This window comes from Haliotis cracherodii, unplaced genomic scaffold (genome assembly GCF_022045235.1).
Source record: "Haliotis cracherodii isolate W230 unplaced genomic scaffold, xgHalCrac1.p SCAF_15, whole genome shotgun sequence".
Classification (NCBI taxonomy): domain Eukaryota; kingdom Metazoa; phylum Mollusca; class Gastropoda; order Lepetellida; family Haliotidae; genus Haliotis; species Haliotis cracherodii.
Window position 1 is genome coordinate 15,556,909 of NW_027266270.1, and position 18,988 is coordinate 15,575,896.

The 18,988-nt window shown below is 41.2% G+C and overlaps 1 protein-coding gene across 4 annotated transcripts in view; it reads right to left on the bottom strand.

The window, feature by feature from the left end:
- The window catches only part of LOC139462312 (gamma-aminobutyric acid type B receptor subunit 2-like), a 164,195-nt gene that overhangs the window by 89,809 nt on the left and 55,398 nt on the right, over window positions 1–18,988 (bottom strand). For all 4 annotated transcript variants that reach the window (XM_071243943.1, XM_071243944.1, XM_071243942.1 and 1 more), the window contains exon 2: window positions 17,019–17,693. In XM_071243943.1, the coding sequence (XP_071100044.1) occupies window positions 17,019–17,252 (234 nt within the window). In that variant the 5' untranslated portion in view covers window positions 17,253–17,693. The remainder of the gene's footprint in view (window positions 1–17,018; window positions 17,694–18,988) is intronic.

Here is an 18,988-nt window from a genome sequence, read left to right on the forward strand (position 1 = left end):
TCTGCTAACTAAACATTTATGGTATTTATCAATATGAGTGAGTGAGTATGGTTTTACGCCGCTTTTAGCAATATTCCAGCAATATCACGGCGGGGAACACCAGGATATGGGCTCCACACATTGTACCCATATCCTGGAATCGAACCCGCGTCTTCGGCGTGACGAGCGAACGCTTTAACCACTAGGCCACCCGACCGCCCCTTATCATTATGAAGTCAATGAGTGAATATGGTTTTACATCGCTTTTAGCAATATTTTAAAAATATCATGGTGGGAGATATCTGAATTGGGCTTTACACATACGCCTATATGGGGAATCGAACCCGGACCTTCGGCGTCATGTGAGAACACCTCAATCACTAGGGTGACAGTTAATTATATCTTTATTAAACATAAACAATATACGAGTATCACACATAGAACTAATTAGTAACATATTGAACCAGGCTGGTGGGTATGTGGATTCGCTTTTAATTGACACGCAACATATTGACACACAATCAGCATATCCTAAAAAACAATTTTAACAAAAACCTCCAACGTGCCTGACGTATTATTTTTGAAATAGGGAAGAAAATTACTATCCTTAAATCTCATTTGTGTCGTTTGAATAAACACTCAATGCAGCGCTCGCACACAATAACAGATGTTTCCGATCCTTTCAGAACAATCAGAGCTCTTTCTGAAGAGGTTTGTTGGAAACAATATGTGGTATTATGACACAGTTTTTTTCAACTACTTCCGACAAGTAAGGTCCTAGATGTGTTGTGCATGGCGTGTCAAGGACACGTGACCTTTCCTCGTGAAAGAAGTTGTAGACGTTCTCCGTCAGGATTCCAAGAAGAAGTGGTCGGTACAGTGTATGTTTGCTCGCAGACTGATGTTCACACAAAACATGCCGTATGAAATGGACAGGTTCAAAGAGGAGGGAAATTGAATTCCATTCTAATTTTGGATTGGTATCAGATGAGGATTGTCAATATCACATTTTTAAACAGCGGGAGTTCCATACCGACTGCAGTAAATGTACATGTCTGGAGATGAGGTTACTTGTTATCGCATCAGATGTAAGCAGAGATCGCGTTGAAGCTTGATGAAATACTTTCCATTTACCATCACACAAGCTTCGCCGTAAAGCATTAGGTTTTTACCATCTATCGATCTGCAAATGTCTCACTTTCGCAAGAATGCGCGTATCTTACAATGATGGAATCAAACTAAACGAAAGGGTACCTTGGCACTCAATGTTTAGCTTACACGCCGAATTCGATACTTGGTCGATGAAGAAAAGTCACGTTTTTCAAATAAATTCATATTGGTATCTTAGTAATCATCTGCAATAATTCATTTTAAGAACATTTTTTTGCAACAACAAAAATAAACATAAATGAATGCAGCCTCTTTTTAAATTATTTACCGAATCGAACAAAAAAATAACGGCTCTGCGTATGCGTTCTGTGCCAAATTCTGCATATTTCTTGCTTTTGACATTACAGCGAGTCTGTCCATACAGTGCAATCCCCAACAGCACAACAAAGCCCGCAGACCATCACATCACACGCCTCCAACATACACCGACTCTCTTCCTTGTCCCAGTCGGCTACAAATAGGCAGGTTGCCGGATTCGGATCTTAGGACGTGATGCTAGGGGCAGGGTTACGACAAAACATTTCAAAAAGCACCGACAAAAAATGCCTCGAAATTTACAAAAACGTAGCGGAAAAATCCTCTTTCAATGATTGGATTTGTATGAGCGGGATGAGACAGGGCTAAATAGCACGTCCGTGGCTGGGGCTATCGCGAGCAGGACATCACCAGCCACGATGGCTATTAGGAAATGGAAGCTGCTCACCACATTTGGCAAAAACTATTTCCCAATAAACTCAAATTTCCACCAAAATGTCTCAAATTGATTTTTTTCCAAAGAACCCTTACATGTGTCCAGAAAATTTCGTTTCAACGTATTCCCTGTTTTTACTGGGGCATCTCTCGACATTCTTCTATCCAAAATCAATTGCCTTTTTTGACAGAAAGCTCTCTCTTGAAAAACTCATTAAAGGCCCCCTAAAGCAGGCATGTGGTGTTCTTGGGGACAGATTCTTCCCCAAGAATGCCAGTAGTTGAATGAATCAGGTCGGCCAACTAGCTAGGACGTGCACTCCCATAAGTAGCAAGTGAGTGATAGGTGCCCAGGGCTCTGTTGGTCCACCTTCTCCTTTCTATACCTCTGTGGGTGGCTGTCAAGTTATCAATTACAGCTATGCTACTTGAGAAAGCTGGAATACAAAATTTGAAATAAAAAAACGATTAATTTCATTTTGATGGCAATGGCTATTATCCTGTATATTGACAAGGTATTCAGTAGCATGAGCTACCAATACAACACCCTGGTCAGCATTGTGGCCTGGGTAGGAAGTATAAACAGTTTGGCCGTGGGTGAAACATGTCAATCTAGTATTAATACAAACTTGAGAAACATAGGAAAATCATTCAAGTAATGGGTTTATAGTGACACACACTGTGGTATTCATACACTGTCTACAAATGCCATAAATGTATAGTGAGTATTGGGCAAGAGTGACTAAGATGTCTGTGTTGCTGCTAATTATGTCCCTGATCTGTGCCAGGATCATCTGTTGGTGGGTTCGAATTACATAGTTGCCAAATACAACATACCATGACCAAGCAACAAGAAATCCACCTGGGCCCATTTCACAAAACGATCGCAGCACTAAGACGATCGTAAATCTCATACTTTAATTGGACTTACGACTATCGAGGCGCTACGATCGCTTTGTGGAACGGGTCCCTGCACGTCTTGATAGGACTCGGGCAGCTCAATGCTCGTTGGCTGAATTCGTTTTAAGAGTGAGTGGGTGGAGGGGTTTAACGCCGCTTTTAACAGTATTCCAGTTATATCACGGCGCTTCAGTTTAAAGTTGTAGAAAAGCCCGAAGTGAGGCAGGTCTCAGACGTTTACCACTTCGGTATGGCATGACATACGGCACGAGTATGGTGCTGACAAACCTAGAAACATAATCGGGGGGAATCGTGATTCGAACCCACAATTATAGGTTTCTGACGTGTCAAAGGGACGCAACTCTGCACAGCGAATCGTGGCGCCTTAGACGACTGGGCCACCCGTGCCCCCAACGTTTTAAGAGGGATTGCTGGGGGTCAGGGTTCCATTCCACATATGGGTATAACGTGAAGCCTATTTCTGGTCTCCCGCCGTGATAATGCTGCATATTACTATAAGCGACGTAACACCATACTCATACTCTCAGAGAGCAAAGAACACAGCAGAATATGAAACTTCTAAGATCATTAGTTTCGACTATATACGACCAACAGAGAATTCCAGGACACTGTCCCTGAACCATTCAAATGCATATGATGTCAAATCATCAGTCTGAAATCACAGATACAACATCGACTTTAAGTTGGTTGGTTGGTTGGTTTGTTGTTTAACGCCAATATTCCAGCTATATGACTGCGGTCTGTAAATAATCGAGTCTGGACCAGACAATCCAGTGATTAATATCATGAGCATCGATCCACGCATTTGGGATCGATGACATGTATCAACCAAGTCAGAGAGCTTGACCACGCGATCCGTTAGTCGCCTTTTACGACGACTTTAAGTGCCTCTGCCGTGTACCGAAACCAGGTTGGCGGGACGTTCGTGCTCAGTTTCAGGTACAAAGGGTTACAACTCAATTCCTGGAGATCTCTAATACGCTTATCCTTTTGAGTAAGTCTGCAATGTTCTCCAAATGTGTTACAGAAGTATTCTTTTAACATCATACAGCTTCGAATTCCCAGGAGTATCAGGGTCATCATCCTATGTGATAAGTGTATTCACGACGACCGGTTGGGGCGTTTGGTTGGTAGTGCCTTACCTCCACAAACTTGGAACCTGTGACTTAAATGTGTTTTTGAACTCATCCATTGTGTGGTATGTGCCAACCATCTAAAATGGCGTTTGTCTTTCAACACTAAGACTGGGATCATGTGTGATCTAAAGTGGAAAGCATCTTCGAAATAACACCGACCCGCTGTGAAATAAAACAGAAGTTTTAAGTCTTTGATTGGCAAGTTGGATGAAAATTGACACTTTTTTATGGATAGCAAATTCTCTTATTTTTCGTCACGACGTCATGCTCCATCATCAGGTGATCCTTCACCAGATGACGGAATAAGAAATGCCTCTGAGACGTCTTGACAAAGATTGAAGGAAGCTGGTATCCATGACAAGTGTCAAGTATTCCAATAGAAGTACTGTTCATAACGTTATAAGAACCCACAACACTACTAACATATAGACACTGCATATGGTTTAGTGAAAGAATAGATACCGTTAAAACTACTTGTAAATCATATTGATCTTTGTATTCGTTGCATACAAATATTAGAGGATATAGTTATTGTGCATAGCAAAATATGATTGGTAGGTATTTTTGTTGACGATAGATATATATTTTGTAGCTGGCTAAATTATTCGTTCTTCAAAGGCCCATCTCTGGTGTCCCACGCTGTGATATTGCTGGAATATTGCTAAAAGCGGCATTAAACCATACTCACTCACTCGTTCTTCAAACAGAGCATTTTATTATGGGGAGTAACCCTCAATGATTAAAGCACAATCAATCACTACAGCCAGATATGACCACTGTAGGATAATTACACACATATTTCCTTTTATCCAGAGAGATTTCATGGTGAGAATACCAACTCAAATAACTGTTTTGGGGGGTCACAGATCAAGATTTCAAGAATGTTCTGTTTTAAATACATATTTTTAAAGAATTCTCTGTTAATAGGATCGATAGAAGTAACAGTTTGTCCGCTAAAGGCATTAGTCAGTTTCCGTCGAAGGCAGTGAAATGGAAACAGCGGCAATGAAACAAGATGTCGTATTAAAAATCTCGTTATTTATCCTAAAGAGCATCCCGGATGCGAAGCATGTTTTCAAGATAATTTGAGTGAACTTCGTCATTCGCCACACGTCACACTTAAAAGTTAGTTTGAGACGCAAATGAAGAAGGAAAGATATGGCCAACTTCCTATTGACACGAGAGTCGATAAGGACGCAGTCAGGTGACTTAGAAAAAGCCAAGTGGGGATGAAGCATATAATAGGCATCGACACCAAGAGAACCCTCGCAAAATCCCGCGAGAACGAGATGTCAGAATCTCAGGAAGATGTAATTCCTCCAGCCTCAAGGACACCTGGCTTATGACGACATCCAAGAAGCCATGATGAATGATTTCTTTCGGAAGAAAGAAAAGTGATATGTATCTAAATATTAGGCATAAAAAAACACCATTAGTAAGTGAATAAGTATCTAAGAATCAACGGCATCAGTATGAATGGATGGATGGATGGTTTGTGGTTTTACGCAGCACTCAGAAATATTCCAGCTATATGACCATCTTTGGACCAGACAATTCAGTGATTGATATCATGAGCATCGATCCACGCAATTGGGATCGATGACATGCATCAACCAGGTCAGCGAGCCTGACCACCCGCCTTTTACGACAAGCGTAGTCGCCTTTTACGGCAAGCATGGGTTGCTGAAGACCTATTCTACCCCGGATCTTCACGGGTCCAGCATGAATGTGTCCATCTGACACAATTTGTGGTATTGTAGTCCGACTTGGTTCAGGCCCTCTGGCTGTTGATTCAGGGAATACCTTCAAATAACGTAACCACAAAATATACACTCAATCAGCAAGGAGTGGCAAAATGTGTTGATTATTGATAGTTTCGCTCGCATCAATTCATGAATAATATTTACAAAAGGAGACAGGGTGATTTATCACTTGTATATATTTGCATATACTGCTGTGGTAAAGCTAGTGTGAGGAATTTTTTTTACGCCGCTTTTTCAGGGCGTGGGACACCGGTAACAAGCTTCGCACATTGTACTCTTATGAGGGATCGAATTCGGGCCCTCTGAGTAAACCCTTGCCCCTTACTACTGGGTTTACCCAACAAACTCTCTTGCAGTACAGAACTCGAGTAAGGTGGTATTGTCACTTGAACGCCCCAGCTGAACTATTCACTTTCTTTGTAGGATTTTTCAAATATTTGTAAATTTCACAAAGAGCGAATTTTTACATGTACTTCGGGGACCGTGGTGTCGAGCTCTTGACAGTGCAACCTTTCAGCATCCACTATGGTCAACGGTCTTATTTATTTAGGCTGTTACACGTATCACATATAGACATGGGACCCGTGACATGGGTAGAATAAGTCTTCAGCAACCCAGGCTTGCCCTAAAAGGCGACTTTGCTTGTCGTAAGAGTCGACTAACGGGATCGGGTAGTTAGAGTCGCTGACTTGGTTGATGCATGTCGTCGATCCTCATTGCGTGGAACGATGCTCAGGATATCAATCACTGGATTGTCTGGTCCAGACTCGATAATTTACAGACCGCCTTCATATAGCTGGAATATTGCTGAGTGCGGCGTTAAACAACAATCCAACCCACCAACCAACATACACGTGGATCTGCAGGTGTGTATACATGTAGATGCTGAAGGTAAGGACAGCAAGAGAACTAACGATAGTCGACATAAATAGCTATTCTATCCTCTCTCGTATTAAAAACAACATCTTTTATTTCTATATTCTAACGTGTTGAATGATCAAACAACAGACAGTATGAAACTCGCATAATAAAACACATTGGGTTGCTTGTGACTCAAAAGCAATTCTGTCTGATTATTTGTGACGAGATCATTAATGGTTCTATGATAGCATCATCGTCGTGGTCCGAAATGGATCATTCATGTTTAAATATCTATACAATCATCACCACACGAGTCGACAATCTAAAACGTTAAATTAAACCAAATTAGAATCCATAAAATCGTTCTTTGCTGAATGCATCTATAAGATGTGCTTCATTTGATAATGGGTAGAATAATCCTAAATTGATCGTCATGTTGATATGAATGGGATGAGTAGCAACTGGAAGTGTTCAGCATGATGATACATATCACACTGTCCCACAGTGTTCTACATCTGTGTACTATCATCCAACCATCACTTGTAATCATGGGTTTGTATTAAGGGTATCAAGGGCGCCAATCTCTGCAGAGACAGTGGTCTTCAGCTTACTACCAGAGAAACCCTCTGCTATTGCCGATCGGCTTCTCCTGGTTTCATCTGGGTTAGTTCCGCGTCAATGAAGGATGTCTTTGGCCTCTGAACTTGGCCCATAAACCGCTGCGTGGTCATCGATCAGCTTGGACGTAGAGATATTGTATAAATCACATCGGAGACAGTCCAGATGAGTGGGACTATGAACCTCAGTGGAACAGAGTCCATCACTGTTTCCTGTAGAGGTCACGGACAGACAAATCCCACAGAATCAAATTGATCTATGGTGACCGGCTAATAAGAAACGTATTTACAGAATACATGTTGATTTGATGCCTGAGAATGTCTGTGCATCAATATATCTGATGATCTATGTACTGTTCCATCCTTGCTGTGATGACGTTTCAAAAGGAGTCGTGCTTCACCATTCAATACATTTGAGGCTGGCAAATACTGTGTGCAGAATAAACTGTTAAATCTGTTGATCAGCCTTTGCTTGGAATGACAGGGTCGATCGTTTTATGTGTGGCAGAATATCTCAGATTTGGAGGTTAAGATTTTAAATCGGGGGTATAAATCTTGACAAATCAAAGTCTTTCTTGAAAACACACAGTATTAACAGAAGACAAATTAAATAAAATGCCACCACTGGGAATCGCTACAGGCGGTATTCAATTTCAGTGACAGAATATTGAATGTGGGCCAAAATTATAGCCATGATTATAAAAAATAGTTCTTTTAAGGATTAAATGTTGAATTATACCAGCCTGACCTTTAACATTCTGCTTTATGTTGCAATTTAAAGATTAGGGTCTTTAATATCTGAGTGCTGAGAAATCCTCGGATTAGCGCCATCAGCGTACCGTGAAGAGCTGTACAAGTGAAAAGGTAAGGGTTCTTTATTCGATAAGAAGGGTGGACAAAGCTAACAATTACATCAAAGTATGATCCAAAATCAGTTATATGAAGACATCGTTCATTTCCTTTGCCGCAAGTCAATACAGAAAACAATTCTCTGTTAGTTTATTATCATGCTTTGAAACATGGCAGTTGCCTCCAACTATGACTTGATGCAGAGAGAATAGCATGACGTGATATATGATATGTTGTTTGCTGTTTAACGTCAGCAGTATTCAGCTATATCGATAATAATCGGGTCGAACAGACTAGTGGTTGATATCATGACGTCTCACGTCATCGGGTCACAATGACACACAGTCAACCGAGTGTGACTGCTGGATCCCAGTAGCAATGTTCTGCTGATTTATAATTCTAACGATCAACGATAATCGGTATGATCATAATTTTATTTTATGAATAATCAAACGTATAATGGAACGTATGATAAAATCATGATGATATGTATGATCAAATGTAAACTATTATGTAGAATCGTTGTAGGAGAATATATATGGTATTTTGTACAACTTAGAGGATCTTATGAAATTAAATCTTTAAATGTGTGCACTATTCGCACTATAGTTAATACAGTTCCCCCAAAGTTCTTTGATCAGGGTCACAGCATTCACGGTCTCAGTAAAGCCTTAAAAAAATAAATGAAATGCATGAGAAGGAACGTTTCACGCTTCAGTGACTAAATTGGTGTCCGATGCAATTCCCTTTTTTTGACGTACCATATTTTCCCGTGTTTTTTCAGGTGATCAATTGACTTGCCTTTGCATGTGATTTTGACGGTAGGGCAGGATACGCTCACCTTTTGCGAACACCTGGCGTCATCACGATTTTACAGTGATTCATAAGCACGTGGTTATGATATAGCCGAAATTGTCCAATCGACATTTCTCTTGATTTTGGAGTGAATTTTGTCGCTTGCATTTACTGTTAGTCCTGGTAGTCAATTGGTGACATGACAATGTGGCGTTACATCTCGTGGTGGAATACACGTATGCTTTGACAGAGAGCTGGCATGTCAGGTCGAGTATGCATGACTTATGGAGTGGCCAATGCAACCGCAGTAGGACATATAGGTAGAATCGTAGAATTGGATCCGCTCTTAAATCAACACATAAGTAACATTGAATGGATGGATTAATGAATGAATGAATGAATGAATGAATGAATGAATGAATGAATGAATGAATGAATGAATGGATCCTGTGTGGACCCGGACTAGAGAAGGTTTCCAGAACTCCCAGAATGTGGATCCGCCCTTAAATCAACACATATGTAACATTGAATGGATGGGTGGATGGATGGATGGATGGACCCGGATCAGAGAAGGTTCCCAGAACTCAATTTCATTTCGCTACCATGAAGATCCGGGTTTGAATAGATCTAGATGTTTGTCGTAAGAGGCGACTAACGGGATCGGGTGGTCAGACTCTCTGTCTTGCTTGTTGCATATCATCGTATCTCAGTTGTGTAGATCGTTGCTCATGGTATCAGTAATTGGATGGTCTGGTACAGATTCGATTATTTACGGCCCGCCGTCATACAGCTGGAATATTGCTGAGTGCGACGTCAAACAGCACAAAAATCCTTTTCGTAAGAAGCGATCGTATCCAGACGGCATGCGACGTTGCTCATACCATCAACCATTATTTATCTTGTGCAGATAAGTTATATCTTTGACCAAATACTCTTAAAGAAAACGAAAATCGTTCTCTCGAACAGATGGTAAATGGGAAGTTTCTTATTTCTGTCTGTTATTAAATATTAACATAGTATCATATAATATGGTCCTTTCATCCAAATTCTGAGATCATTTCTCAAAATCAGTTATATCATTTATATTCGAGGTTTCTATTTTGAAACCCATTAATAACCGAATGGGCGTTAAATAGTATCTTTCAGAGATTATTAGACCTTTGTCTCTAGTCTCTTTAGCCCTCCAATTGTAATCTCGCCTACTACATGTACGTGTATCTTCAATTGACGTTGGTGTGCGATGGATACTATTTTAATCTTCAGGAAGATGAATTTTTACATAGGGCATAAAGACCGAGTGCAGGGGACACCCTCAATTCTTTGCCATCTTCAAAGCAGACCAGATATGAATCACGATCTATATATACCTACAATAATTTTAAGGAACGATACTGAGAATATCGTGCATGGAAATAGTCCTGCAGTCACCATTATACCACCTTATGGCCTCCTAAACTTGTTGAGGGTCTGGAAAATCTATTTGTGAAACTGTTAAGCAAAGGTTTCAATGAAGTTCCCCACTTTCACATTCTTTTCATGTTGATGCTCTTCCGTCATGTCCTAAAATACCAACATTTCCTGCAAACGTAGCAAACGTATATTTAGAAAAGGTATTTGAAACTCTTTGAGTATGCTCTAGAATGTTCATGTGCTTAGCCGTCTATCGTTGTGAGTGGTGGAAGAAGGCAACTGTTGGCAGTTGAGCTACGTCCTCACCAGAGAGACTTTGCACCTCTCAAACAGAACCACGAGAAGCAGAGAAGAAGCTAGCATCAATGCCGCATCCAGAATCAAATGAGACTATGTTATCCTTTCAAATCGATTTAAAAGGCCATGAAGCTTGCTGGGAACATTACCATCACTCCGACTCTAAAAGCCATCCGTTTAAATAGGAAAATTGAGTAAAAATTGTCAGCCAGAGTTAAATGTACTTAGCTTTGATCCGGTACGTGTGATGCCTATGTTTTTGCCCGTTCCCCACTGTGTTGCTTTCTCAAACGAGTTTGTAATTGTTCCATTAATTGAGTAATAGCGTGCACAGACAAACTAATCTCCAGGCTTTCTCGCTTGTAAGCAGACGAAGATGTCCAACAGTTATCATGGTTCTCTACTATGCTTGAAGATTTCATTTTTCATGTCTTTAATTTTTAAAGAGAAAATGTATAACACACAATCTACAGTATCAATCTTTCTTGACGGAATATCTAAAGTATAATAATGCGTTTGGAATGGAGGATTTCTCATGTATCTGATCAAAACTAATATTTCTATTTTCGACATGTATTCATTTGTAAGCGGTAAACATGAAAGGAAGCGGGAATTAGACTGAATACTTCAAATCGGTGATGGGTTTTCGTTGAAGTAGAAAAAGGATATTACCCTCATGTGACCCTTCTCCTGAAGATACACACACATCGCTCCTTTACCTCTTGGCAAGATCAGCCATTCCACGGTGCACATTATGATACGTGAGTGTGGGTGTTAGATGGGTTAAAAACCGCAGTTATAGTTTCAGTTATGTCTTCTTAAAGGGTACCACGTCCTGGCAAAGCGTCAGTCCCAACCATTTTGATTTAGTTTTTTTCGAAACATTTCGTTGTCAGTCTTTTATTTGCGTTTGAAAGGTGCACCCTACAAAATCAGCTACCTTAATTACACATTGACAATGCCTCTCAATTTCACAATTGACACTCATCAAATCATCTTGCCCTTGGGATGGGCAACGATCCATGGAGCATAGTCCAACTGTAAAGCTTTGCGTGGCGAAAACCACGATCTCGGGAAGGATGCCAAGAAACCTAGCATCAGAATCGGCTTCAACTTGGATATTAGGGGGCAGATATCACTTACTTCGTTAGCACACTACCTCATATCTACCTACTCTTAAAGGAACATTCCGTGAAGATTCCGGGCTACAATTGGTCTTCATCAACCTATACTTTTCGAAAGAGGCGACTAACGGGATCGGGTAGTCAGGCTCGTTGACTTGGTTGATGCATGTCATCGTATCCCAATTGCGTAGATCGATGCTCATGATGTCAATTACTGGATTGTCTGGACCAGGCTCGATTATTTACAGACCACCGTCATATAACTTATATATTGCTGAGTACGGCGTTAAATAACAAACAAAATCTTCAGGAACAGCCTTAAAGATTGTCCTCCTAAGGTTCAATACCATCTGGATCGTCCTTGGCTTAGCCCACTATGAGCTCTGCAACGACTCAGAGAGTATTGTTTTGGGGCAGATGTGTGCAGAATTCGAAGGACACAATAATTCCCTTTACACTGTATCTGCATGAGGAATATCAGCGCATAACACGGAGTAAACATATATAATAACTGCAAATAATAGATTTCAGTACCCCATTGAAGTAATGCACCATAGAAAAAGACATTTTAGGCCTACTGATTCGGGAATGAATGCGTGTAACTCAGGTCCTCATGGAACCGACATATTCTATTGAATACACTACATAACAAAGCAGAGCACATTTCACACAATGTGGATGGGCTAATGATGCTACACTGGCAGTATGAAAGCACAGTACCTCATTAATTTCTACAGATGATAATGAAATCACACCGACGGACAATGGTCAATGGAGAGCGGCAGTGGACATCGCGCGAGAAGCTCGTGGTCATCTCGAGGATCAAGTCGGCACCCAGGGATTGCTCAGTAATGGAAACTGTCGTTCTGTGGCCCATACTTAGTCATTGATTGAATGAAAATACTGTAGAATAAATGCCGTGTACCCTGTGGGGAGTTGCTGCAGACACTTGGCAGTTGACAGCCCTGTTTAGTATGTAATTGTGAAACTGAACCACTTACAGAGAGTGTGCTATCCCAAGTACACTAGCAGCTTGTGATACAAGGCTGTGTTCTACAAGCTAGTCTTATCGTGACTTGTGGTACAGTGTCATACCAGTCGGTGTCCTGATCATGATGTTACGTAGACCGTTTCTTGGTCTGTGGTAGTGTTGTACCAGGCCGTTCCTTGGTCTGTGGCAGAGTTGTACCAGGCCGTTTCTTGGCTTGTGGCAGAGTTGTCCCAGGCCGTTTCTTGGGTTGTGTTAGTGTTGCACCAGGCCGTTTCTTGGCTCGTAGTAGTGTTGTACCAGGCCGTTTCTTGGTCTGTGGTAGTGTTGCACCAGGCCGTTTCTTGGTCTGTGGCAGTGTTGTGCCAGGCCGTTTCTTGGCTTGTGGCAGAGTTGTGCCAGGCCGTTTCTTGGCTTGTGGCAGAGTTGTGCCAGGCCGTTTCTTGGCTTGTGGCAGAGTTGTACCAGGCCGTTTCTTGGCTTGTGGCAGAGTTGTACCAGGCCGTTTCTTGGCTTGTGGCAGAGTTGTACCAGGTCGTTTCTTGGCTTGTGGTAGTGTTGCACCAGGCCGTTTCTTGGCTTGTGGCAGAGCTGTACCAGGTCGTTTCTTGGCTTGTGGTAGTGTTGTACCAGGCCGTTACTTGGCTTGTGGTAGTGTTGTTCAAGGCCGTTTCATGGCTTGTGGTAGTGCTGTACCAGGTCGTTTCTTGGCTAGTGCTTCAGTTTAAGCCTTCTCCTGTGTTGCTAGTTCCACAGTGCTTGTAGTAGATTCTGCAGCTGTCTATCACACCGTTTGTATCAAGGTGTCTGCAATAGAATATATCTGCCACACCGTTTGTATCAAGGTGTCTGCAGTAGAATCTGTCTACCATACCGTTTGTGCCAAGGTGTCTGCAGTAAAATCTGTCTACGACTCCGTTTGTGTCTGCAGTAGAATCTGTCTACCACACCGTTAGTGCCAGGGTGTCTGCAGCAGAATATGTCTTCCACACCGTATGTGTCAAGGTGTCTGCAGTAGAATCTGTCTACCACACCGTTTATGTCAAGGTGTCAGCAGTAGAATCTGTCTACCACTCCGGTTTTGTCAAGGTGTCTGCATTAGAATCTGTTTACCACTCCAGTTTTGTCATGGTGTCTGCATTAGAATCTGTTTACCACTCCGGTTTTGTCAAGGTGTCTGCAGTAGAATCTGTTTACCACTCCGTTTGTGTCAAGGTGTCTGCAGTAAAATCTGACTAACACACCGTTTCTGTTACACGTGTACTTCCAAAAAAAAATTCAAACAAATTCATTATCTTAAATAAATCATTAACAACGTGTTTGTTGCTTATACATATAAATATTTCTACACTGAGATATGTGATGAGGTCTGTACTGTCTGAAGTAACTTTCTTAATCATGTCATCAGGTGTGAAGAAAAGATGACTGTACATACAGTCATGGATGCTTTAACTGTTTGAACCGCCGAGTATTCACAGTGCCGTAACTATGACAACTATGTACTGTTTCGTCTCACACCAGTTTCATGTCATTGAAATGCAACCAGACTCAGTTGCCTAATTACAACGTACGAGACACAACTACCAATGTGAAGACACCGTGACTTATTCGCAGCCATCCAATGTGAATTAAACTGTTTGGTTCTATGTTTTTCGCAAAGCAAACATTCTCAAGGTAAGTGAAATAATATAGCTGGCCTGTTTACAGATAAGCGATCGATATGGAAAAACCCCAACCTAACGGTAGTTTGATATGTCGATGGCTGTGTATACATGAAGCCTCTTTCTTATAGACTAATTAATTGTTTGATATGGTGCCCACATCGTCTATACACGATCAATGTCAGTTGATAAATATTTCCTTCGTTACATGTCTATGGATTCCACTATGACATTTTACAATCGATTAATATTGTTGTTCTTTTACGATTTCCATGGATATATACCTGTCTTTCTTGTGGACATCCACTTGTGGGAACTGACTTGTGTAATTATCTATATCTATTATATCTCATTTTAATCGCTCGTTGCACTGCTCTCAACACAAGGGGCTAATTGGTCTTGGTTTCGCAAAAGAGAGTAATGCAATCCTAATGTGAAGTAATACTGTTCATGAAACGATATCCAACTACCTTAATGATGGAGTCACGGGTCAAAGTGTAGTCAAATGACAGTGTGTCATGAGTTAAAATGCTATTTCTGTTCAGGTTATATGGTTGCCTTTTGCAACGTGAATACCATTAAGTGTGAGCAGGTACACTGATTTTAGTAATATGTTATGAACATCCTTGCAGGACACTAAGATCTGGCTTCTTTGAATGTGACCATGCAAAGAATCGAACCCGGTTAAACGATTCTTGATGTTTAGAAACTGAGATGGAGAGTTCATATGTAAAGGGCGCTGATATGAATCACTTTTATTGATAAAAAGGTCAACTTTACGAAACTTAATTGTTTTTATCTTCAATTCAAACTGAGAGTCTTTTCGTAATCATTACATAACTGTATCACCCGCTTGTAGAAAATGATGTTAAAATCTGAATAAATGGTGGAATAAAGTACATTTAGGCGCTTTTCAGTAATATCGAGCTACATCACGTCGGAGGATATCCATGACCTTCAGCGTGACGAGTGAACGCTTCAACCACTAGGCTATCGACTGCCTATACTAGAACGACAATACGTTGCTGATGTCTTACACGTTCTCGATTGAGCATGACGTATGACCTCGACAAACTGGTTTTTTGGAATCATCTTTTAATGAAAACAGTATATTCGTCACCCCTACTGCAACTGTGTGACAACACATGCCGTGGGTGACTCTCCAACAGGTGTTAGGCCTGTATACAGCGGCTGTCCACAGGCCAGCCTACCCGACCACTACCTGGGGACAAATAAAATGTTGTTGATGCGCCCAGTGTAATGTAACCTTTTCATAAGTAGTATATGGTCTACTTATTTCAGTAATACATATCTGAAGACGTCGTGCCCAGTTCCCTGCTGCTGAAGGAGTCTGTAGTTGCCCCCTAATGGTTGATGACAGGAGATGAGTGGTCGCCGATATGCTTCTAGTTGCATCCCTGCACGAAATGTCTTCGCTTCCAGCATTAAAGAGTCCTCATTACCGCACATCAACGCAACTCTTTTTAAATCACCACAGCACTTCACCTATGGATTTAAGCCACATATCCATGAAGCGGGTTATTATCTATCTACGTCCGTTCTAAAATAGATATGTCCCCAGTGTATGGATGGAAATGGTTCGATATATCTGAAAAAAGATACCTTACCTCTCTACGTATCAGCATGGTGACTGCCTACGGGCATGACACCATGCAATGTGATCCCCGACGGCACATCAAGTCACTGACAGCCGTCATACTGACAATACTAACTTACACCAGAGTTAGTTTCGTTTCAAAAGGATCACATGATGAAGCCATACGTTTCAAGATCCTTTCTCCCTGCCATACAGTGTGTACCACTGAATCTAAGATAACTCAGTAAAGAGGTAATTTCGTGGTATACTTGCCGAGAGCTCATTACACACAAACGTTAATTTCGGAACAAGAATTGTAAGAAGACACGCGCTGAAAATATCCAAGGCTTGTCTACAGAGTGTCGAGTGTGTTCCAGGTTGTTGTCAATCACATACGTGTCTTAAACGTTTCCGATTCCTCATGAAGTGTTCTCAAGACGTGATGCTACTCGACATAAGATCGACGCGTTGCTTTTGACACTGGATACCTTTTAATTACGTCATGTTAACCGCTGATGTCATGTTTGGTGAAATGCTGAGTTGGTAAACATCGATGATTATCGAACGATGTTTTCAAGGATATACAGTTCAAATCAATATGTAAGTTGAATATAAAACAATGTATTTGTTTTGGCAATTAACCATCTTAAACATCTTACAGTAAAGTATCTGTGAAATCCTACAGTAAACCACCTGGCAAATCCTACAGTAAATTATCTGGCAAATCCTACAGTAAACTATCTGGGAATTCCTACAACAAACCATCTGACAAATCTCACAGCAAACCATCTGGCAAATCTCACTTTAAACCATCTGGGAAATCTTACAGCAAACCACTTGACAAATTCTACAGCAAACCATCTGGGAAACCATTTTTTAAATCATCTGTTTTCTCCCTCTCTGATGTTTCACACAACATTGATACTCTTGAATTAACAGTGTGATCTTGGAACATATTGGTCTACATTCTCAAAGAATTGTCGCCATGCATCATGTCACTAAACCACTTGCATCAATTGATTTTAACTTTACTTTACATTTCAATGCAATTATTTCATGCAAAGAAGTATCGTATGCCGTATCTTAATCAAACCATATCATATCATATCATATCATATCATATCATATCATATCATATCGTTGAAACTGTTTGCCCTTACCTTTGTGTCATTCCAAGTCATCTTGAGGTTATAGCGGTTGAGTATTCCGGAATGATTATTTATATGCTGCAATGCTAGTTCCACTGCGGGTCTGACACCCCGTCCAATAGCTCCCTCGGGGATGTTCTCGTCCGTAGGGAACAACCCCGCTATGTATACATCCTGTTTTGTCTCTGTGTTGGAAGCCACCCCACAAACAATGCACAGTACCACAACCAGAGCAACCATACTCATTCCTGTCCTGAAGCAGTCAACAGTCCAGCTACGATCAAGAGAAAGTTGTTTTGTTTACAAGTCATGTTCCCTTTGTAACATTGCCCTTTGATGTAAAACACGCTTCTGTGAGCATCCTCCAGCTTGTTTCCAATGCTACGGATAGCATTGCCCTTCCTGTAGTGTTTGAGCCTCTTGGGATCAGTCCAATGCAAGACAGCATGATAGCGCTGTTCGTAGATCAAGAGATCTGAGAAATCTTTATTGGAGTGCGAAGTTTTGAAATCGCATGTTGACACTCCTGATGTTTTAATCCTTCCCGCGCTTCTCTCGATTGTCGTCTGCTAGTTAGGTATCGCAGAAGCCGTTTGCTCTCTGGCTCGCTCTCACCGCCTCACAGCCGCGTGCAGCGCTCTAGCCGTCAACGAGTGCCACCTTTCACTAGCGCCCTCTCCCGGTCATCTGCCAAAGCAAAGAAGAGATGTAAATGAGTTTTAACACAGTCTGTTGAGCAAGTGAATGGTAATATAAGCGCAAGTGGTTAGCCTATTCTGAAGTCGATGTCCGTATGGAACTGTCCAATTCAATTTAACCTTGTACTACACTCGTCGTGTATATATCATTTCACGACCTATGGTTGCCACAGAAATGACGTAGATCAGCAATTTGGTCAACAATGGTCTTCTAATGGACATGATAGTGTTCCTCCTCTCCCCTCCCCTCATCTGACTGAATGATACGCCACCCCGAGCATCAATGACAAACGCTACTTTATTCCATACACCCATGCATGCTTAACTCTCACAGAAACACAAGTAGCAGATTGAAGAAACCCAGAGGAACCAATTCAGCTATATCGCTATTTGCACTGATAGATTTCAGATCATTAGGATTTTATGTACATTTGTTCCTTTAACTGAAGATGTGTTCCATCGATTTATTAATATACCGGGATAACTAAGAGCGCAATAAACGCACTTCTTATTAAATAATTGGTGATACAATCGCTAATGAATGCATTGAATCGTATGAGTCGTGTACCACCCCCTTCCCAGCGCACAATTCTTTTTTTCTATGCTACAAGCATTTATGTGACCGGTCACAACCTCCGTAGATGTATTATCTTGTATGGTTGAAATTAAAAGTAATAATCATGTGTGAATTCAGCATCAAAGCTAACCTCCCCAAATTTTACTGAAAGATGTAATTACATAACCGTCATGTAGTAACAGTCAATTTGTTGATTGGAGTAGCAGCCTGACCGCCAGCTGTTTGATATTGACCACATAGCACCAAGTAGCTTCTGTTGGTCAGATGTATCAGCCAAAACGCACCTGTTTCCCTCTGTTAAATGTGAGTGTACCATTGATTGTGTTTAACTCTGGCGACACTAACTACTTATTAGGGCACATCTTTCATCGAACACATCTTCGAGATCGTAACATGTTTGCTGCATGATAATATCAATATTCTCCCTACCGTTTGTCTCGTGTAACCGGCTTTAGTGGTTCGTCCCTGTATTCCGTTGCGTGTACTGCTGAAACCCTCAGTTAATTGTTACATTGTGCAGTTGTAATGTGGGGGTTCTATCCTGGTTGCTAGTTATTTTTAATGAGGAGAACGAGTGGCGCAGTCATCGGGGGTGTTCTATTGGCTGTGAGTAACCATGCTGATTTTGGTTCGAATCCCAGATTCTCACGAATAATGATCCGTAGTCCGTCTGCTTATGAAAATACCGTTCGTTTCTACAATCTGCT